Source organism: Aquarana catesbeiana, linkage group LG01 (assembly GCF_042186555.1).
Source record: "Aquarana catesbeiana isolate 2022-GZ linkage group LG01, ASM4218655v1, whole genome shotgun sequence".
In the NCBI taxonomy this organism is placed as follows: Eukaryota; Metazoa; Chordata; class Amphibia; order Anura; family Ranidae; genus Aquarana; species Aquarana catesbeiana.
This window is the reverse complement of record NC_133324.1, coordinates 491,446,154-491,468,208: the sequence shown is the minus strand read 5'-3', so window position 1 is coordinate 491,468,208 and position 22,055 is coordinate 491,446,154. Positions and strand designations below refer to the sequence as shown.

General features: G+C 40.8%; 1 protein-coding gene across 1 annotated transcript in view; it reads left to right on the top strand.

Annotated features, from left to right (window-relative positions):
- The window catches only part of DGKQ (diacylglycerol kinase theta), a 268,833-nt gene that overhangs the window by 208,749 nt on the left and 38,029 nt on the right, over positions 1 to 22,055 (top strand). Inside the window, exons 15-16 of the mRNA XM_073591922.1 lie at positions 1,336 to 1,451; positions 12,711 to 12,862. Of these exons, the coding sequence (XP_073448023.1) occupies positions 1,336 to 1,451; positions 12,711 to 12,862 (268 nt within the window). The remainder of the gene's footprint in view (positions 1 to 1,335; positions 1,452 to 12,710; positions 12,863 to 22,055) is intronic.

Genomic DNA, 22,055 nt, shown 5'->3' with positions numbered 1-22,055 from the left:
TGTCTTGATTAATCTTTATTGCTTGCTAAACATCTGAATCAATACAGATAGGGTGGGGTTTTTTAATGGGCATGCTCTAGGGGTGGCCCTAGAAAAGATTTTGCCAGTGTCCAATCACTTGAAGGTAGCAGCATATAACCTGCAGTCTATGAATACCACTCCTGCATCCTATACTGGACTTAAAGGATGAGGAGTTTACATGTAACTTAACATATCTATTAACTTCTGATCATTTTTCTAATCTTTTTTCTGAGGAGCTAGGGGGAGCTTTCGGAAGATAAGCAGAGGAGGCGTGCTATGCACATTTTACACATTACCCTATCTGCCACATATTACACATTGATTCGGGGGGGGGGGGGTGCTGCAGGCAAACAGGGCAGCACGGTAAGGCTGCTTTTACACTGGGGCGTTGGCGGTAAAGCACTGCTATTTTTATTGGCGCTTTACTGTTATGTGCGGAGGTTTTCGGCTGCTAGCGAGGCGCTTTTAACCCCCGCTAGCGGCCGAAAAAGGGTTAAAATGGCCCGCAAAGCGCCGCTGCAGCAGCGCTTTGCCAGCGGTGCTACCCATTCATTTCAGTGGGCAGGGTGCTTTAGGAGCTGTGTATACACCGCTCCTTCACCGCTCCAAAGATGCTGCTTGCAGGAGTTTTTTTTAACATCCTGCCAGCGCATCGCCTCAGTGTGAAAGTACTCTGGCTTTCACATTGAGACTGCAGGGGAGCCATTTTTCAGGTGCTTTACAAGCGCTATTTTTAGTCCAAAAGCGCCTGAAAAACGCCTTGGTGTGAAAGGGGTCTAAGGTAAGTACTAGCAGTGGAGGGGCCTGCTATGTGGCAATCCTAATACTCTATCCTGGATGTGTAATAGACAGGTTCGCTTTAACTCTTATTGAGATGAGTTGATATCTTTTAATACAATTACATTTCAGTGTGCATGAGGCTTAAATATATGATATTTAAGCCTCATGCACACTGGACGTTATAAAAACTATACTCCCACAAAAGCGTATGGCTCAGAAACGCTGATAAAAGCAGGATAGCCATGTTTTTTTTTTTTATCAGTTGGAGCGTTTTTACAGCTGAAAAGCTCCTCTCAAAACTCAATAGTTCTGGGGTTTTTTCCCAGCCAGAAAACGCCCCTGCCAAAAACGCTGATAACAGCCTATGTGTGCATGGACACATAGGATAACATGCTGGGGAGCTTACTGGCTGTAGAAAAAAATGTCTGAAGCCAAAAACAGCAGCTGTAAAAATGTCCAGTGTGCATGAGGCCTTAACATCGGTATATAATCATTTGTGGATCTAATTACCGCTCTCTTTTTTTTTTTTCCCAGGTGCTGTTGTGTTGCAGATTTCTTGTTTTTCTGAGGCTGAGCGTATATTTATGCTGGTGAAAGACACAACTGTTAACAACAAGCAGCTTACTGCTGTCATCATTCCACATCTTGTGGTAAGAGCTGTTAAAATATACGGACTATACTGGAAACAAACAAATTACTTGGGTTGAAAATGACGCCATAAGGCTAGATGCAGCCCGCTTTTCTTTGTGTAGTAACTACTTTTTTGTATAACACATTTTGTTTTTGTGGACTGAATATCAACTCATAATGCAGCTGTAACAGGCTTTTGAAGTTGTGAAAAAAGTGGAGGTATGACTGTTGATAGCGATCAAGGTGTACCCGACCTTAAAAAAAATGACAGGGAGAACTAGTTTGATTGATGTGGTGGACACTGTATTTTAATAGCATGGTCTTCTTTTACGTCATGTGATGCATAATTGCAGCTAAAAGTGAAAAGAACAAGATGGACTTTAAAGGTGTCAGCAAGAACAATATAAGATCATTACATTTTATTATTCCAACATGTTTAAAAACATTCAGTTAAAAGACAGAGCCAAATGCAATACAATAAACCTCCCTCAAATACCTCGCACAGAGTAATGCCCCGTACACACGGTCGGATTTTCCGATGGAAAATGTCCGATCGGAGCGTGTTGTCGGAAATTCCGACCGTGTGTGGGCTCCATCGGACATTTTCCATCGGATTTTCCGACACACAAAGTTGGAGAGCAGGAGATAAAATTTTCCGACAACAAAATCCGTTGTCGGAAATTCCGATCGTGTGTACACAAATCCGACGTACAAAGTGCCACGCATGCTCAGAATAAATAAAGAGATGAAAGCTATTGGCCACTGCCCCGTTTATAGTCCCGACGTACGTGTTTTACGTCACCGCGTTCAGAACGATCGGATTTTCCGACAACTTTGTGTGACCGTGTGTATACAAGACAAGTTTGAGCCAACATCCGTCGGAAAAAATCCTAGGATTTTGTTGTCGGAATGTCCAAACTAAGTCCGACCGTGTGTACGCCCTATAACAGTCACCAATTGTATCAAATTAGCAAATAGTTCACGACTACGGCTGGGTTCACACTGGTACGAAATGATTCCCTATGAGAGCCGTCTTAACTGGTCTGACTTTGAAAAAGGTTCCTGCACTACTTTTATCCGACTTTGGTCCTACTTCAGCCCATTGAATATCATTGAAGTTGGATCCTTGTCCTAATCATCAGACTTGTGACATCCAACATGGTGATTACAGCAGCAGTAAAAGCTATTTATGTCACACTGGGATTGTTTTGATTTGTCAAAGGACAGGTCAAACTATCTCAGTCGGAGCAAAATCTTATCTTGTTATTTCAAGTCGGATGGAAGTAGGACCAATCTTGCAGGGCAAAGTAGGATGACAGTTGTACAACAGTCGTGTAGTACCAGAGTGAACCTGGCCTGAAAATTGAATAAGAAGTAGGGTGTCCTCTATGGGTAGGCAGTCTTGCTTAATCTCAATGCGTTTCGCGGGAATGCCCCGCTACTTCAGGAGGTGAGGGGAGCTGAAAAGTAGAGCATAATAATTCACAGTACAAAATAACATTAATTAAAGATAATACCAGTCAAATATAAAAATCTCACCAAGCTTAATAGGTCCAGCATCAAGCAGGGGGAGGTACAACATGGTCAGAGGCATATGTTATCTCTCCCTGGGGGGGCACATGTGGGAGTTAAAGCACGGTGGCAAAACTTCTATCCTACCACAGAAAAAATAAAAAAATGCAATTAAACAAAACTGAAAAATAGGAGATATACCCAAACAAAGAAGCCCCAACTAGCAAGCTCTTGCCCAACACACCTGATAAAGTGCACATGTCCAATCACATGATCAATCCAAAAGCGGATGAAAATTACGGGTACATTCTCCCCGCATACCACAAAAATCTATCAAGAGAAGCTATGCATATACTAATAATGGATATTCACAAAATTCCAGGCAATATATAAAAAGATATAACAGGGCCAAAAACCAACACTTACCAGTGGGATAACAAGTGGTAGTAACCAAGTACCGTTGATTCAAAGGTGACCAAGCAGTATGAATGCAGCTGCCCTAATTGAATATTTCCAGATTTTGCCAACCTATGGTTTAAATGCAAGCTACACAATGGTGTTACATTTTAAAGTATATCTAAATACAAAAACTTTTTATTTTACGTTTTTGATTAGTAATAGAAGTCTCTGTTTTTTGTTTTTGTTTTTTTTTTTTTTATTGCTGTCTGTGTCCCCTCTAGGTAAATTCATCCTCTCTTGCCGTTATGACCATTGTCAGAGACACAGAAAGACATGGGAAATCCAATATCTAAGGGCCCTTTCAGTTTTTCAAGCGCTTTTGCGTTAAAAAAAAAAAAAAAAAAAGTGCCTGAAAAGCAAAAATGCCCCCCTTAAAATTCAATTAATCGCTTCCCAACCGCCTCACGCAGCTATACTGCGGCAGAAGGGCACGTACAGGCAGATTAATGTACCTGTATGTTGCCCTTTAAGAGGCGGCTCGCGGGCACGCCCGCCGGGAGCTTTGTGATCACAGGTCCCGCGGACTCTATACCTCTATACGATCGTCTCACGGTGAGGAAGAACGGGGAGATGCTAATGTAAACAAGCATCTCCCCGTTATGCCTAATGACACGGTCACTGATCACAGCTCCCTGTAATCGGGATCGGTGATCAGTGACTTGTCACACACAGCCCCTCCCCCCCACAGTTAGAATCACTCCCTAGGACACACTTAACCCCTACAGTGCTACCTAGTCAATTCAATTTTTTAGCATTGATCGCTGTATTAATGCCAATGGTCCCAAAAATGTGTCAAAATTGTCCGTTGTGTCTGCCATAATGTCGCAGTCACAATAAAAATCACTGATCGCATTACTTGTTAAAAAAAATTATCAATAAAAATGCCATAAAACTATCCCCTATTTTGTAGACGCTATAACTTTTGCACAAACCAATCAATAAATGCTTATTGCAATTTTTTTACCAAAAATATGTAGAAGAATATGTATCGGCCTAAACTGAGGAAAAAAACTGTTTCTTTATATATTTTTTGGGGATATTTTTTATAGAAAAAGTAAAAAAATAATGCGTTTTTTTCAAAATTGTCGCTATTTTTTTGTTTATAGTGCAAAAAATAAAAACCGCAGAGGTGATCAAATACCACCAAAAGAAAGCTCTATTTGTGGGAAAAAAAGGACATAAATTTTGCTTGGGAGCAACGTCGCATGACCGCACAATTGTCAGTTAAGGCGTTGCAGTGCCGAATCGCAAAAAGTGCTTGCTAAGATCCCACTTTTAGACTTGGAGCACATACCTACTCCTTTGGATGTATTGCCTAACTGAACAGTGCTCTGGTCAGGAAGGGAGTAAATTCTTCCGGGGCTTAAGTGGTTAATGTAGTTACACTTGGACAGTGTGCCTCTGTTGCGAAGAAAAAAATCCTGCTTTGCGATGGAAAAAAATTCCACAACAACGCTCCTCCTCATTTAAATGAATGGGAACCGCATAAAAAAATGCCCCAAAAACATCCCTGCTAAGCTTTTTTGGGGCAGTTTCTTAGTCAAATGTCCTTTAAAAACCACGCCGCAGAAGCACAGCAAAAATGAATGCATAGGCATTTTACTGGCATTTTTGAAGTGAATCAGTGTGAAAGTGTCTTTACAGTTGTCAGTGAGAGGGGCACTTTTTATGACAGCTGACTAACAGGAGAATTCTCTTCACTTCGGAGAGATTTCTTTTCACTTTCTGTTGTGAGTATGGCACAGGTATTGAGGGGAAAACTTCTCATGGGATACAGTTGCTTTATTCAAAATGAAAAATAAAAGTTTAAGCTTTAGATATATTTTGATCTTGAATGTCAGTTTCAGTATACCTGTTTCAGTTATCTTAATTACATTTTAATGACACTTCGGAATTCTGGATAAATAATTATGGCACGTACTTTTATTACATCACTGAATACAGCATTGTAGAATTCTGATTCCCACATATTGGCATCTAATGGTTACTTTTTCAAGGGTATGAAAAAGTGAGTTGACTGTTGATTTATCAGCCTTGAGCTTACTGAACTACAGTAACTGGATTAGTATCAGATGCTTATTATAGTAGCGTAGTTACAGTAGGGCAAAAAAGTATTTAGTCAGCCACCAATTGTGAAATTTCTCCCACTTAAAAGGATGAGAGAGGCCTGTAATTGTCATCATAGGTATACCTCAAATATGAGAAACAAATCCAGACAATCACATTGTCTGATTTTTAAAAGAATTTATATGCAAATTATGGTGGAAAATAAGTATTTGGTCAATATCAAAAGTTCATCTCAATACTTTGTTATATATCCTTTGTTGGCAATGACAGAGGTCAAACGTTTTCTGTAAGTCTTCACAAGGTTGTCACACACTGTTGCTGGTATGTTGGCCCATTTCTTCATGCAGATCTCCTCTAGAGCAGTAATGTTTTGGGGCTGTCGCTGGGCAACACGGACTTTCAACTCCCTCCAAAGGTTTTCTATGGGGTTGAAATCTGGAGACTGGCTAGGCCACTCCAGGACCTTGAAATGCTTCTTACGAAGCCACTCCTTCGTTGCCAGAGCGGTGTGTTTGGGATGATTGTCATGCTGAAAGACCCAGCCACGTTTCATCTGCAATGCCCTTGCTGATCGGAGGAGGTTTGCACTCAAAATCTCACGATACATGGCCCCATTCATTCTTTCATGTACACGGATCAGTCGTCCTGTTCCCTTTGCAGAGAAACAGCCCCAAAGCATGATGTTGCCACCCCCATGCTTCACAGTAGGTATAGTGTTCTTTGGTTGCAACTCAGCATTCTCTCTCCTCCAAACACGACGAGTTGTGTTTCTACCAAACAGTTCTACTTTGGTTTCATCTGACCATATGACATTCTCCCAGTCCTCTTTTGGATCATTCAAATGCTCTCTAGCAAACCTCAGACGGGCCCGGACATGTACTGGCTTAAGCAGGGGGACACGTCTGGCACTGCAAGATCTGAGTCCCTGGCGGCGTAGTGTGTCACTGATGCCTCTGTTACGTTGCTCCCAGATCTCTGCAGGTCATTCACTAGGTCCCCCCGTGTGGTTCTGGGATTTTTGCTCACCGTTCTTGTGATCATTTTGACCCCACGAGGTGAGATCTTGCGTAGAGCCCCAGATCAAGGGAGATTATCAGTGGTCTTGTATGTTTTCCATTTTCTAATTATTGCTTCCACAGTTGATTTCTTCACACCAAGCTGCTTGCCTATTGCAGATTCAGTCTTCCCAGCCTGGTGCAGGTCTACAATTTTGTTCCTGGTGTCCTTCGACAGCTCTTTGGTCTGGATTGTCTGATTGTCTGATTGTCTGGATTTGTTTCCACATTTTGTCTCTCATAGTTGAGGTATACCTATGATGACAATTACAGGCCTCTCTCATCTTTTAAAGTGGGAGAACTTGCACAATTGGTAGCTGACTAAATACTTTTTTGCCCCACTGTATATTGATTTGTCTTATGCAATACCAATTAATTCTCTAGCGTCTTAAAGCAGACCTTCAGTCGTCGTTTCAACTTTCCATCTATTACATCTTCTGCCCTTGATGTTTTAACTTTGGATAGTAAAACATTTTGTCTGCCAGTAAATACCTTATACTGCCCACTTCCTGCATCTTGTCTGGTAAAAAGCCTAGGCTTATGACATCATGCACAGCTCTCTCTCTCACTCTCGTGAGAGTTTACCTGGAAGGGACAGGGGGATGAGTCATAAGATTGCCAATGAGAGCTGCAGAGCTGGAGGTGTGTGTCTGTGTAAATCCAGGAAGTGAACAGGCAGCAGCTTCAGCTGCCCACAGTTAAAATGGATGCAGCCAGACTCAGTGGAGGGAGATTTCTGCAGCATATTTGGTAAGTACAGAATCACAGTATATATAAAATAATATGCAAAGTGGTTGGAGGGAAGCTTCAGAATGGCAAAGATGTTTTTATTACAAATTATGTGAGCAGACTGCAGTTCCTCCTTAAGATGCTTCCTCTAAGATGGACTAAATTAAGTATATGAGGATTTGATTTGGAGTCAAGATGGACTAAAGCGGAGTTCATTTGGTCCTGGGACTTTCTGTGAGCTTGTTGGCAAGTCTGTGTATTCTCGTGCTATTTCACTCTATTTTACTGTAAGCATAAAAGGGACATTTGTGGTGGGAGTCTCATGACTGTTCTCTGTGAGTATTTACTTCCTTGTTTTTCAACTATTTACATAAAATTTCAGCTTTTTTTCCTTCCTGGTTTAAAAAATGTTAGGCTTGTCATGTGAAACACCTTCACCTTTTCTTGCCTTAATTTTGACCAATCATTTCCCCACTGTTAAATCATTGCATATTTTTGGCTATTAAACAATGAGCTACATGTGCAGTGTGAGAAATACATTTGGTTCCAAAGCTGTATAATAAGAGGGTCCTTAGAGGGTAGGGACTGATGTGACTGTGCAATATAACTGTAAAGAGCTGTGTAAATTGATGGCGCTATACAAGTACCTGTAATAAAGAAAATAAATAATAAATATTATGGGGTTAGTGTGCACACTAGGGTGAAGAAGCAGACTAATCATTTCAAAACTATTCTTGCCCCTAAAAACGGTGTCAACATTCTGTTAATAATCCTAGCACCCTACACCCCTGGCTTTTCCGGGATTGTTCTGGCTCTAGATGTTTATTTCTAGATTGTACCTGCAGTGCACCTTCTGCTTTATGTGGTATCACAGATCTTGCAGTTAGATATGACGTAGGTTTGTAACCTTTCCTTGTGACTCCAGATGGCAGTGTACTAATTTCTAAAACTTAAAGCCAAAATAATTTTGCTATTTTTCCTATAAAAATGTAATAGACGTTTTATTTAAAATCCCAGATATGTTTTCCTTGAAGATGGGATATTGTAAGGCAGGATAGCAAAATCTTCAACTTGATATAATTATGTTCCCGTTTGAGGACTCTCAGTTGTTCTCGATTACATTGAGGATTACATTGGCTGGTAGGTCCAATCTAGTGGAGCCAATTCATTTATTGAAGTTAACTACAAAACATTTTATTACAGATCAATTATCTTTTTCTTTTTTTTTTTTTTTTTTTTTTGTGCTTCCAAAAAATTCTGGGCAAGATTTAACTGCGTGCAGTTTGTCTATGACTCTATGCAGTTAAAATTAATAAACCCTCACAGTTGTGTTTTGTTAGAAATTTAAAAACCTGGTCACCCATTGTTTTATGACACAAGCAAACCTTTTACCTATGTCTTTCTTTTCTTGCACATAATGATTTATTGCTAGACACAGCAGGACTGGTAGGTAAGTTAATTGAGTATTGGTAGTCTAACCTAGCACCCTCAGTCATTAGCTACTTTTCTTCTTGGGATGTTTCTCCAGTGTTTATATATTTTCAGACCTGCTTTTTTTCTTTTTGTAGTGTTTCACGAAGGTCTTGTTTTTGCATTATGCTCAACTAAATGCTGTCAATTTAGGTGAGCAGTCACCCTAAACTTACTTTCTTGATGTATTTTAAAATTAAGCCTTACGGGAAGTGCTTGACCAAAGAATCAGTACACTTTCTGATAAACAAGCTGTCAAATTTGTAGTGTTTTCGGGGTTAACCCTAAAGCCTAGCACACACGTTCAGAAAATCGGATGAAAAATACCACTTTCTGTCATAAGTGATCGTGCGATAATCTGATCGTTCGTACACAGCTTTCGAGAGCCAATCATGACAGTTCATGCAAAATTATCAGAAGGGACAAACACGAAAATTTTTCTTGTACGATACCAGAAAATCAGTACAGTATTCATCCGTAAAAAATCGGAAGACCAAGAGATTGCATGCTCAGAAACAAAAGTACAAATTACAATTCAATGCAACACATTACATCACTTTCGAAGTTGTATTTCTATCATACGAGAATTTTCGTAATTTAAAGGCTAAGTTCACCTTTTTTTTTTCTAAATTCCAATTCCCCTATGCACCAATATAGCATTCATGTACTTTTTTTTAATATCAAAGCTTTCCATAAAATCTACAGACACGTACCTTACTGTCCTCCATCCATGACTCAAAACATATCTATTGCTTCTGTCTTACGTCCTTACAGACTGTAGGTTATGACACAGGAAGGAGTTGACCAGCTGATCTCATTAGCACACATCCTGCATGACCCACCCTCCCACCTGCACGTTTTTTAAATGAAATGAAATGCAATCACCCTTCTCACTAAATACACAATCAGATTGCATAGTGTATGGCCATCTTTATACAAGTACATAGAAGCGGGTGGACAGAAACGCTCAGCTGTCAAGCCCCGTTCCCATCTCTGCATAGCAGGAACTCTCATTCCCACATGCATTTTTGTTTTTTTTTTTTGTTTTTTTTTATTTTAGCGAGGGGGGCGTTTTGGAGCATTTTTACTCATCACACATAGGGCAGCCCATCCGCTGTGCTATATGTGGCTTATTGGACATGTTGGCGTTTTGTGGGTTGCGTGTTTTTTACTGTGTGTTTTGCAGCATTTGCCACTCGTTTTTTCACATGGCAAAATGTGTGTTTGCTTCTGTCTTTAGTGTGCCGTTACCAATTAATGGCACTAAAAGAGCAACTAGTAATTTTAGGTGTATAAAGGTGGCTATACACTATACAATCTGATTGTACAAACTCCTTTAGATTTACCAAATTTATATACTAGGAGGAAACACCTATCTAGCCAATCACTCTGTATCCAATCAGGGAGGCCCTTGCATTACATAATTGATGGCAGATCTAAAGGAGATTGTATAATCAGATTGTATAGTGTATGGCCAAGTTTATACACCACCACCAAAACTTTATTACACCACCAATTTCTAGTTGTGCTTTCAGTGCCATTAATTGTTAACAACACACCAAACACAGAAGCTAACACATTTTGCCATGTGAAAAACAAATGGCAAATGCTGCAAAACGCACAGTAAAAAACACGCAACCCACAAAGCACCAACATGTCCCATAAGCCACATATAGCACAGCCCATTTAAATCAGCAGGCTGCCCTATGCGTGTCACAGGAAAAACAAGATGCAAAATGTGCGCTCCCACTATGCTAGATGTGAATGGGGCTTGAAAGTGAAATTGGTGCGATAACACAAGAACAATGAGGCTCCATTCACATCTGTGTGTTTCTTTGCATTTCAGAAATCTGCTGCACCAAAACGCACCAAGCTCCGCTCTAAAAAAAAAGGTTCTGAAGCTTCTTTGGGGCGATTGCTGTGTGTAAGGCAGTACATTCAGATCTGCCCTATGTGTGATGAGTGAAAATGCTCCAAAACACCTCCCCACCTCGCTAAAAAAAAAAAAAAAAAATTGCACGTGGGAATGCGAGTTCTCGCTATGCAGAGATGTGAATAGGGCTTGACAACTGGGTGTTTCTGTCCAGTCCCTCCAATTTACTTGTATAAAGATGGCCATAGAGTATGTAATCTGATTGTATATTGTGTATTTAGTGAGAAGGGTGATCACTGATTGATTGCATTTCATTTAAAAAAACGTGCAACTGGGTGTGGGAGGATGGATGATGCAGGGTGTGTGCTAATGAGATCAGCTTGTCAACTCCTTCCTGTGTCATAACCTACAGTCTGTAAGGATGTAAGACAGAAGCAATAGATATGTTTGGAATAATGGATAGAGGACATTAAGGCACGTGTCTGTAGATTTTATGGAAAGATTTGATATTGTTGCAAATAAAGTACATTAATGCTGTATTGGTACATAGGGGAGCTGGAATTTAGAAAAAAGGTGAACTTAGCCTTTAAGTATCCTCTTCATTTTTGATATGAGACCAACATGCAAAAAAAAGACAATCATTTACCTGATATTCATATTGTGTGTTCGAGGCTTAAGGGTATTCGTTTGTAATTGACCAAGTGGATTGCCCACACAGAAGCAGAATAGGCATTTGATCTAATAATGAGGTGGTTGGATTGTTATCAAATTTGGTGGTAAACCTGTATGCCTAAAACTGAAAAATGTGTGTGCGTTTATTGCCGAAAACAATATGTCTAGATCACGCATATGACAGTTTAAATGATTTTATGTGGATCTTAAATGATTGCTAATGTAGCCATTACAAGACCACATCTGCCATCCAAGCTATTGTTCTACACAAACTGATACTGATCAGCAACTAGTTGTTTTCTGCCCATAACTTATCATACAATTATGTGCTGATTTAGGCTTAAAATGATCCAACCTACCATTTTAATTGATCCCTCTAGGAACCTTTCAAGATGTATGTTAAAATGGTTGTAAACACTTACATATACCCAGTGAAGTGACTGGCCTCAGTTGATACACAGAGAAGAATCCAATCCTCCTTGATAAAGTTGTACCTGATTATCTGCAGCCATCTTCTACATCCGTTCAACGTGCTGAATTAAAAAGCTTGGCTGAGAGTTAAAAAAAAAGGGGACAGACAGCTGAAGTTACACTCCACAGAGCTCAGTGTGGAGAGCTCTGACAGCTGATTGGAGGGAAGGGACACACCCCTCTCCACACCACTCACAGGAACAGAGCTGAGGCTCTCAATCAGCTGGATGTCCCTCCCCTGTCACCATTTTTCTCTTGGTGTCAGAAGTGATTCATATTGATATCGGAGGAATGAAGCAGCAGACAGAAATGACACTTGGTGCTATTAATTGATACAAGTACACACTAAAGAGGGATATGCTGTGTTCATATTTCATGTCTGAGGTTTACAACCACTTTAAGGACACATCCCAGTTTATCAACACTTGTCGTAACCCTCTCCCCAGCCCTCCCAGACTAACTTTGCAAACCCCAGCTTCTTACTTTGTGCAGACACAACCCAGTCTGGTGTTTGTATTCTCATGAAATGTCCTTGACTTGAATGCTGCCATATACTTAAGAGAAATTGTTTGGATGATGTGAGCATCAGACCAGGCCACAGCAGTGTGGACGTAAGGGGTTGGTTTGTGATTGGGAAGGGGTAGGAGTTGTCCAGTTTGGTTTGGGGAAACTTTGCCTTGTCCTTTAAAGAGGGGAAAAAAGCTTAGTGCTGAAGGTATTTAGAATTTTTACTGAAAGAAGTAAACTGTTTTGTTAAAGTTGGGGCTAGAGTACAGAATCAGATAATGATTATTATACAGGAAAATGGTCACAGCCCTTATGTTAAACGAAAACAAAAAAGCAGGATTTAATTAAACACCAAATGAAAATGCTTTTTCACTTATTAACACAATTTCCATCCTGACAATCTAGAAAGCTGTGTGGCTTGCAGCGACTCTTTTATGTAATCATTTTGTTGTGTTTTTTTCCAGCATGAAAAATTACCTCAGAGTTCATGTCCTCTTCTGGTATTTGTAAACCCTAAAAGTGGAGGCCTGAAGGGCCGCGACCTCCTCTACAGTTTCCGCAAGCTGTTGAACCCACATCAAGTCTTTGAACTGACCAATGGGGGTCCTCTCCCTGGGTATGTCTGAACATTTTATGACATGTTTTGTTCTAGGTGCTTGCAAACATCTCACAATGAACACCCTAAGATGAGGGTTTTGCTTTACTGCAGTTGAATGGTAAAACTGTCCCTCATTTTAATTTTTAGAAAACTCAATTTTAGATGAGAAGTTGGAGTGGTGCAGGGTAAGCGCTGAAGTTTGGCCTCATAAGTTACTACATGTTACATCTATTACTCCTTTAGGCTAGGTTCACACCAGTGTGCTCTAGTTTGCAATTGTATCCATGCGTTATATGCAGTTTTAGGTGCACTCCTGTTGACTTCTATTAGACCATGTGGTTTCTGAAAGCAGCATGCAGGACTTTGATGTGCTTTCATGAAACACGCAGTCTAGTAAAAGTCAGTTGGAGCCAGTGGCAGCTGGTGCTCAATATTTTTTTGGGTGGGGGTGTGGCAAACAAACCTCCCCTCCTCACTCACACCGCCGAAACAACCCCCCTCTCGCTCGCACCAACGCCAGTAACAGGTGAGGAGCACTGTACGGAGTCGGTGTTTGGTGTGAGGAGAAGCGCCCAGGCAGCATATACAGGGAGGGGAACAATGTCCGGGCGATGTACTCGCTGCAGGGGTAGCAGTGACTGAGGTCAGCACAGTGTGAGGAGCGGTATGTGGAGAGTATGAGGAGAGGTGTCTAGGTAGTATATACGGGAAAGGTATCAGTGGCCAGGCAGTGTACAGGTAACAGTGGCTGGGGATTGTGCAGTGTGAGGAGCGGTGTCCAGTCAGTATGTAGGTGGTATATAAAGAGTGGCCAAAACACCCCCCCCCCCCCCCACAGGTGACTGATGGGGGGAAGGCGGCATTACCTTAAGAGATGGGGAGGGGTAGGGAGCTGACGTTTCTCGATCCAGCCAAGGGAAGAGCTGGGCTTGAGGAAAAGATGATCCGCACTCCGGTGATTGCTCTTAAGAAGTATGATATTTATTGACAAGCCACAGTGACCAAACGCAAATAAGAACAGTTGACGCGTTTCAGCCTATAAGGCCTTAGTCATAACCACATTACAGACATGAAACTTTGAAAATAAATAGTAGCTCCAAGGATCACTGGCTCCACCCATTAATTGTCTTAATTGACTACAGGCAATTATCCAAAAAAGGGGAATCAGCTATACTGCATATTGGGTGATCCATATGTATGCCACTATTTGTCACACACCTTAGAGTGATAATAAATACATGTGTGCACACACTCATGCATGCACTCATGCACATATACATGATTAAAACACACCATGAAATACAAAAAATATTAGATACAAAAAGTAAAAAATAAAATAAAAATAATAATTCAGGTATGTGAAGAAGACACCAGAGGAGGAAAAGAGAGAAAGAGAGAGGAGGCTCTGCGGAGAGGCATGCTTAATGTAAGTGCAAATCCAGATCCCACCTCAGGTTTAACCCCTGAGGCAATCTAGTTTTTAATCTAAAAATCCACCATGCTTCTCTCCCCAGTAGCCTTCTCTCCCTGTCACCTCCTCTGGGCGAGTGAGACAACTGTTCTATTCCTCTAAAGCGGAAAGAGGAGAGATCTCCCTGGTGACATTCCCTAAAGTGACGTGTTGCATTCAAAATATTTCTAGCATTTGGGTTAATTGTGTCACAGTAATGTTCCCCTATACGGGCTCTCAAAGGACGTGTGGTACAGCCTACATATTGGAGGCTGCATGAAATACAGGTGATCAGGTAAATTACATAGTTTGTGCCACAGTTGATGTATTGCTGTATAGTAAACTCTTCACCTGTAGCTGTGGCAACAAATGTTTTACCCAGATCACACAAGTTACAATACCTACAGGTTTTTTATACTACAAGGGTAACTGCCAGGATAGGAGAGCCAGGTGGGTTGGCATTGTTTGGATGAAAATAGACTAGGAGATAGTGCAGTCCCCAGTGTGGGCGCACGTCGGCTAGAGAAAAGGCAACCTGCTTGCAGAATTTCATTTAAATCTTTATCTGTATGTAATATTGGCAGATTCTTTTTTATTATTCTGACCATTTGATTATATTCTTCGGAAAATGTGGTTACAAATGTGATAGGTTTACCCGTTTTTCTATTCCTAGAGTTGTAAAATTGATGAGGTTTGTTATTATTTTTATTCTCTCTCTGTTTTAGGCTTATCTGACAGTAATTCCTCTCTGTCCATCATCAAAACCCTTCTCCCAGCCGAACAGACGTATCTTCTCCTCCGGGCCGGAAAAGAAGTAGGTCCTGACTCTGAGACCCGATTGGCCAAAGACTCCCTGGCCAATTGGGTCTTAGGAGCTGCTTCCTCATTGGCCGGGAGGAGAATCAGGAAGACAATAGCAAATATTAATTTGCTGTTGTCACACAACTGGGTGGGCTCAGGGCGCAGTGCTCTGGACCCCGAGCCCACCCTTTTTTTAAGCCGATTAAAGCCTCAGGCTCTTCAAAAAAAAGAAAAACCCCATTGGAATTCTTGCGTCCGGCACCCTGCATGTAGATTGAGATAGGGGGCCGGTGCCATGCGCACTCTATAGTCGGGCCGCCACTGGTTGGAGCACATCTAAAACCTCATGTTAAATGTGCATAAATCGTGCGGCACCCAAATCAAAGTGCACCGGTGTGAACTCAACCTTAGTGTACATCATAATATACTTATACATATAGGTGCACCTTTCTTGAAATAGGAGAAAAAGGTTTTGACTTTCGTTCGCTTTGCTTTAAGTATATGTAAACCCTCACCTTGTAAAGCAACCCATTCAGTTTAAAATTGAAATTAAAGGGAAAGCATTTGTGTATAAATATAAATACCATTTTTATAATGTGATCACATTTCCTCTGTTCTCAGCTGCATAAGGAGAGCTAAGGGAGGAGATCTAGCAGTACACTAGTCTTCCCAATGAAAGGCTATGCGGCAGGAGGAGGGGGGATCACTGTGGGAGATCAGGCTGAGTTCTCAGTTAGCAGACTGACCACGCTGTGCTCTCATGCCTAGTGTGGCCAGTATTTAATAGGAAAGCAGAGGGGCTAGCAGGAACACCAGGGATTTCACATAAAGGAAGCAATACAAAGAGAACAGGATACTTTTTCATACAAGTGCATGGTACATCAGGCACATGTTAGGTATATGAAATGTTGGGTTTCCATATTCTTTCACATGGGAGACGATGCAATAGACGTGTCAATTATGTGTGCACATTTTCATAAATCAGTACCTCAGGCTTTTTACAGTGCATTCTCATGGCTTACTGAGGTCCTGCAGTGTGTAATTTGGATAAAACAGGCTACATATTGACAGCGGCCTTGTTCAGTCTGTATGGGAGCAAGTGTGTACAGCAAGTTTTTACAAAGTGCTGCTTTGCTGAAGCTATTAAAGAGAGTCAATTCAAGTTTTGGAAGGTTATACACAGATATAAAAGGGAATACTGACTGCCACTTTAAACAAGGTACTAGCGGGCTTTTAACAAGCTACATGTAGTGCTGAAGTTTATGGAAGCTTTGCTAGGAGTTTAATATTACAGTCAGCATTTCCATTAAGATCTGTGTTTAAAGCCCAAATCTGGACACAAAATAGGAGCAGCAGTTTTACATTTCTTTGGCAGAAAAAAATCTCACGTCTTATAGACCTCATCACTATGGTCTAATTTCTGCTTTCAAGATTAATAGTAACCCACCCAGATAGGCCTCATTTGTTGCCAACATCCCAAATTTGGATCCATATAGAAAGGGTATCCTCCAATATACACAAGCGGACTTATAAGGCAACTAGTAGACGAAATATGATTATTTTTTTATTTACACAATGTTAAAGATTGGTGCATACATCACCATATACCAACATAATAAAATTATGACAGATTTTAGTAGGATATAAGTGTTCTCCTGGTGTTAAGCTCAATGCGTTTCCTGACCTGTGAAGAGTCCCTTCTTCAGGGGCATGCCGTAAGGAGATTAACAAATTGCAACACACTATAATAAAACACAACACATATTAAGAATCAGAGGCCAGAGTCTCTGGCCTTTGAATCTTTATGTGTTGTGTTTTATTACAGTGTTCCAATTTGTTAATCTCCTTATGGAATGCCCCTTATAGGATGACTCTGTGCCTTTCCTACCTTTCCTCTTCAGCAGGATCAAGATAGAGGGCATCCCGGTGATTCTCATTACAATGAACTGCCTAGGAGGGCATGGTACTCAGACCTCATCAGCCTCCTGGTGGTCTTTCTGCGGGCCCTTCCAGATTGTCCAGATCATATGTCCCAGGGACTGGCTTACCACCCTTCTTCATAGTGGCTGGTTTTCATGGCTTGGCTGTTGAAGCTCAAGTCCTGAAAAATATGAGTCAATATTCTTCGTTATCCCTACTCTTTTGCAGGCTAGGAGATAGACTTCTCTCTAAGTCTACCATTGCACCTGGAAAGCTTCTTTCCCTTGATGTGAGACGAGGGAATTGCAACCCTGGAGGTAATCCATAGAGTCAATCCAGTCTTTTCTTCAGTCTGATCTGGATCAACATGTGGCCTTGAGTACCATGCAGTTTTGGTAAATTTTTCCAGGCTAATTTTCCAGGCTCATTTGATGCCAGTTTCTGGCATAAAGTGCTTTAAGCTGCTCTGAGTTTCAAGCTCTCATTTGCCCATTGCCCATTGCATTGCTTTTGGGCATCCCATGGTCCAAAACAATGATCCCAGGTCCTGTAATGTATGAGTAAGAACATTTTTTACTTTCTTGTAATATCCATTCCTGGAGTACATTACATGACATAAATCCCTCCCCTGTTTTTTTTTGTTGTGTGTTTTTTTTTTTTGTTTTTTTTTTTTTTTTTTTATGGTTAACTTTTTATTTGCTTTCTGACAAAACTGGACATGCTGGGAGTCAGAGGGGTTCTACTGGGCAGTCCTTACAGCTTTGCCATTGTCCAAATATCCTGAAGGTGGCAGCATAACCTATGGTGTAAGACTAAAGCTGGCCATACATGGATCGAAATTCAGCCGGTCAGCAAGAACTGGCCAAATTTTGTTCCATGTATTTCGTTCCTGTTCATGAGAAGTTGATCGATCAGTTAACTTCTCACGAACAGGACTGCTGGAGAATTTCCATTCAGTGGAGGCAGATTCTCCCCGCTGTCTGAATACAGTGACACTGTGTGGGAGGATTTCCGCATCCACACAGAATGTGGATTTCTATGCAGAAGTGAGCTTTGGGTGGGTTGGAATGGGTTTAGTTTTTTTTGTTCAGTTGAATGGCTGAAGGAAAGAAACTGACCCATGTATGGGCAGCTTTAAATCCTCTGTCCCATAATGTACTTTAAGAAAAGGATTTTACAGGTAGGTCAAAAATGAATCAATGTGCTGCTCATGAGGTGACTGTCTACAAATGGATAAGTCAGTAGCAAGAGATTACAATTGCTCTGGTAGCCCTAGCCTAAAGGTGAACATAGTTGAACGTTGACTCTTTCATTTCCCCAAGCACAGTAAAAAAGAAGTATCATCAACAAACTTTGCCAAAGAGCACTTTTAGATGCTGGATTAATATTCTTTTTAGTGTGTGTTCTAGTGTATAATATATATATATATATATATATATTCTACACAACCCTGTAAAAATGCCACGTTCATTTCAAAATTGTTTCCACCTGTAATGTGACCCATAATCTACAAATTTAATTAAAAAGAAACTGAAATCTTTAAAGGGGGAAACACTTACGAAAACGTGGTTGCATAAATATGCACACCCTTAAACGAATACTTTGTTGAACCACCTTTTGATTTTATGACAGCATTTAGTCTTTTAGGGTAGGATTCTATCAGCATAGTACATTTTGTCTTAGGAATCTTTGCCCACTCTTCCTTGCAAAAGCAATTCAAATCATATTGGATTCAGGTCCGGGCTCTGGGTGGGCTGTTCCAAAACCTTGATCTTCTTCTGGTGCTTACAAAGCATCAAAGGAAGGGTAAAACATATATTTCCAAGGTATTAGATATACCACGGAACACAGTGAAGACAGTCATCAACAAGTGGAGAAAATATGGCACATCAGTGAGATTACCAAGAGCTGAACATTCTTCCAACAAGAAACTGACACTGGTTGTGTCATACATGTAATAACAATCTCTTCATATGCCTGGGCTATGGGGTAGGGTGGCAAGACTAAAGCCTTTTCTTACTAAGAAAAACATCCAAGCCTGGCTAAATTTGACAAAAAGCTACATCAAGCCTGCCAAAAGCAGGTGGAAAAATGTGTTCTGGTTACCTTTCTGCATGAAAGTAACCCAGTGCACATCTCCAGATCAACAGAAGAATGGCTTCACCAGAAGAACAACGTTTTGGAATGGCCCAGCCAGAACCTGGACTTGAATCCAATTGAAAATCTGTGGTGTGATTTAAAAAGGGCTGCGCACAGGAGATGTCCTCACAATCTCACAGATTTTGCATGTTTTTGCAAGGAAGAGTAGAAAAAGATTCCCAAGGCAAGAGCTGCCATTCTGACAGACTCCTACCCCAAAAGACTGAGCGCGGTCATAAAACCAAAAGGTGCTTCAACAATGTATTAGTTCAAGTGTGTGCATATTTATGCAACCACATTATTGTGTTTTAGTTTTATTTTTACCCCCTTAAATATTTCAAATTGTTTTTAATTGAATTGCAAAGATTATAGGTCACAATAAAGGTGGAAAAAATTCAGAAGTGATTTATTGATAGATGGCTATAAATATAGATCACCCATAACATTATGACCACTAGCAGGTAAAGTGAAAAATTGATTATCTCATTACAGTGCCATCTGAAGGTGGGTGGGATATATTAGGCAGCGAGTGAACATGCTGTCCTTGAAGATGTGTTGAAAGCAAAAAATAAATAAATGGCCAAGCGTAAGGATTTGAGCAACTTTGACGTGGGCCAAATTGTAATGGCCAGAAAAATGGGTCAGAGCATTTCCAAAACCGCACTATTGTGGGATGTTCCTGGTCTGCAGTGGTCAGGACATACCAAAATTTGTCGAAGGATGGAAAACCAGCAACAGGGTCATGGGCAGGCAAGACTTACTGATGCATGTGGGATGCGAAAGCTGGTCTGTGTAGTCTGACCTAATAAAAGAGCTACTGTAGCTCAAATTGCTGAAAAAGTTCATGTTGGTTCCGATTAGGAAGGTTTCGGAACACACATTACATCACAGTTTGTTGTGTTTGGGGCAGTGTAGCTGCAGACTGGTCAGGGTGCCCATGCTGACCTGTGCCCGCAGCCAAAAGCACCTACAAATGGGCACATGAGCATCAGAACTGGGCCATTGAGCAGTGGAAGAATGTGGCCTGGTCTGATGAATTCAAGAATGGTTTGGGAAACACAACAAGTTTGAGGTGTTGACTCCATATTCTCCAGATCTCCATTCAATAAAGCGTTTGTGGAATATGCTTGGAAAAACAATTCCGATCCATGGAGGCCCCACCTCACATCTTTCAGGACTTAAAGGACCTGCTACTGAAGGCTTGGTGCCAGATACCACATCACACCTTCAGAGGTCTAGTAGTGGAGTCCATGCCTCGATAGGTTATGGTGGGTGGTCACAATGTTATGGCCGATCTGTGCATGTATGTATGTGTGTGTGTGTATATATATATATATATATATATATAATATTTCCACAAATTTTCTGTGTTTAGCATCATAGGTGAATTAGATAGAAACAATGTAATTTTGCCCAGCAAGTTCAAAATCCTCTTTCTTCTTGAGAATAATAAATGAATGCCATGTAAAATATTATGATCCTATTTATTTATGGGTTATCATGCTGTAAAAAAATAGAAATTGAATTGAGTGGCAGGGATTTATGGTTTGCACTTTCACTGTATCTCTTGGTGAAGAAACACCCTTGTGTAGTATAAAGACAGAGCAGAATGCAGGTAGAATAGATGACATGCCTAGGAACGTATGTTTTCTGTTTTGTGCATTTGTTTCTATAGCAATAGGCGAAGAATTAGACTGGTATGGACTCAAAATTTCCATGAGTCAAAATCTGAAGTGTGAGAATGAAAGTTAAATATGCTTTGTTGTGCATTGCGGATATGTGTCTTTCCATTGTCTCAGCTACTGTAAATGTTTTTACTTTTTCTAATGGCTGTTTTCAAATATGCAACCCTGTGAAAAATACACTCATGGCAGCTTTGAATTTTACTTTTCAACACAAAAGTATCTATTTTAGAGAATTCCCTAAACCTACCACAGCCACCCACACACTGCATGTTCTGTCTTTAGTACATGCGGCAGTGGCCTGAATATCTTTTATTACACATATTTATATATTATATATTTATTTCAGTCACCCACTTCACAACCAATGTAATTGTTACAGATGGTCTGGTGTGAATTATCTTTGAATATATGTATGTCAAGATGTACTGTTTTCTTAATATTTGTAGTGTAAGAAAGGGATTGCATCTAGTTTGCCCTTCTGTTGATTGATTTTTTTTTTTTTTACTTATTTGTTTGCTCTTGTTTTGCTCTTGGATATTTCCATTATAATGTTTCTGGTTTCATTTTACCATAATGGCACTCCTGGAATAGTTACTAGAGTTACAAGCCAGCACCAAGCCTCAAAATGTACAAATTGTGATAGCAACCTCTGGACATCTCTTTGTATTTGTGATCTAAAAACTTGGATGACAAAAAAATTCCTTTAATTAAAGGAGTTGTAAACCCTTGAGGTTTTCACCTTAATGCATTCCATTCATTAAAGTGAAAAGCCTTCTGTAGCGCAGCAGCCCCCCTTTTACTTACCTGAACTCCATCGTGGCTGGGAACGAGCAGAGGAGCTGCTGTCTCGGGTCCTCATTGGCTAGATTAATAGCAGCAGGGGCCATTGGCTCCAGCTGCTGTCAATCAAATCGAGTGACATGGGGGGTGGGGCCAAGTCCTGCTGTCTGTGTCAATGGATGCAGCAGCAGGACTCAGGAGCGTGCCCACACGATTGCCCCCATGGAAAGCGGCTCTCCGTGGGGGCACTCAAAAATAGGAGGAGCCCGGAGCACCGCTGAGGGACCCCAGAAGAGGGGGATTGGGGCTGCTCTGTGCAAAACCCTTGCACAGAGGAGTTAAGTATGACATGTTTGTTATTTTAAAAAAAGGAACCTTCACAACCCATTTAAACTGTGACAAGACTGAAGTCATGCTTATTGGCCCCCAGCAATTA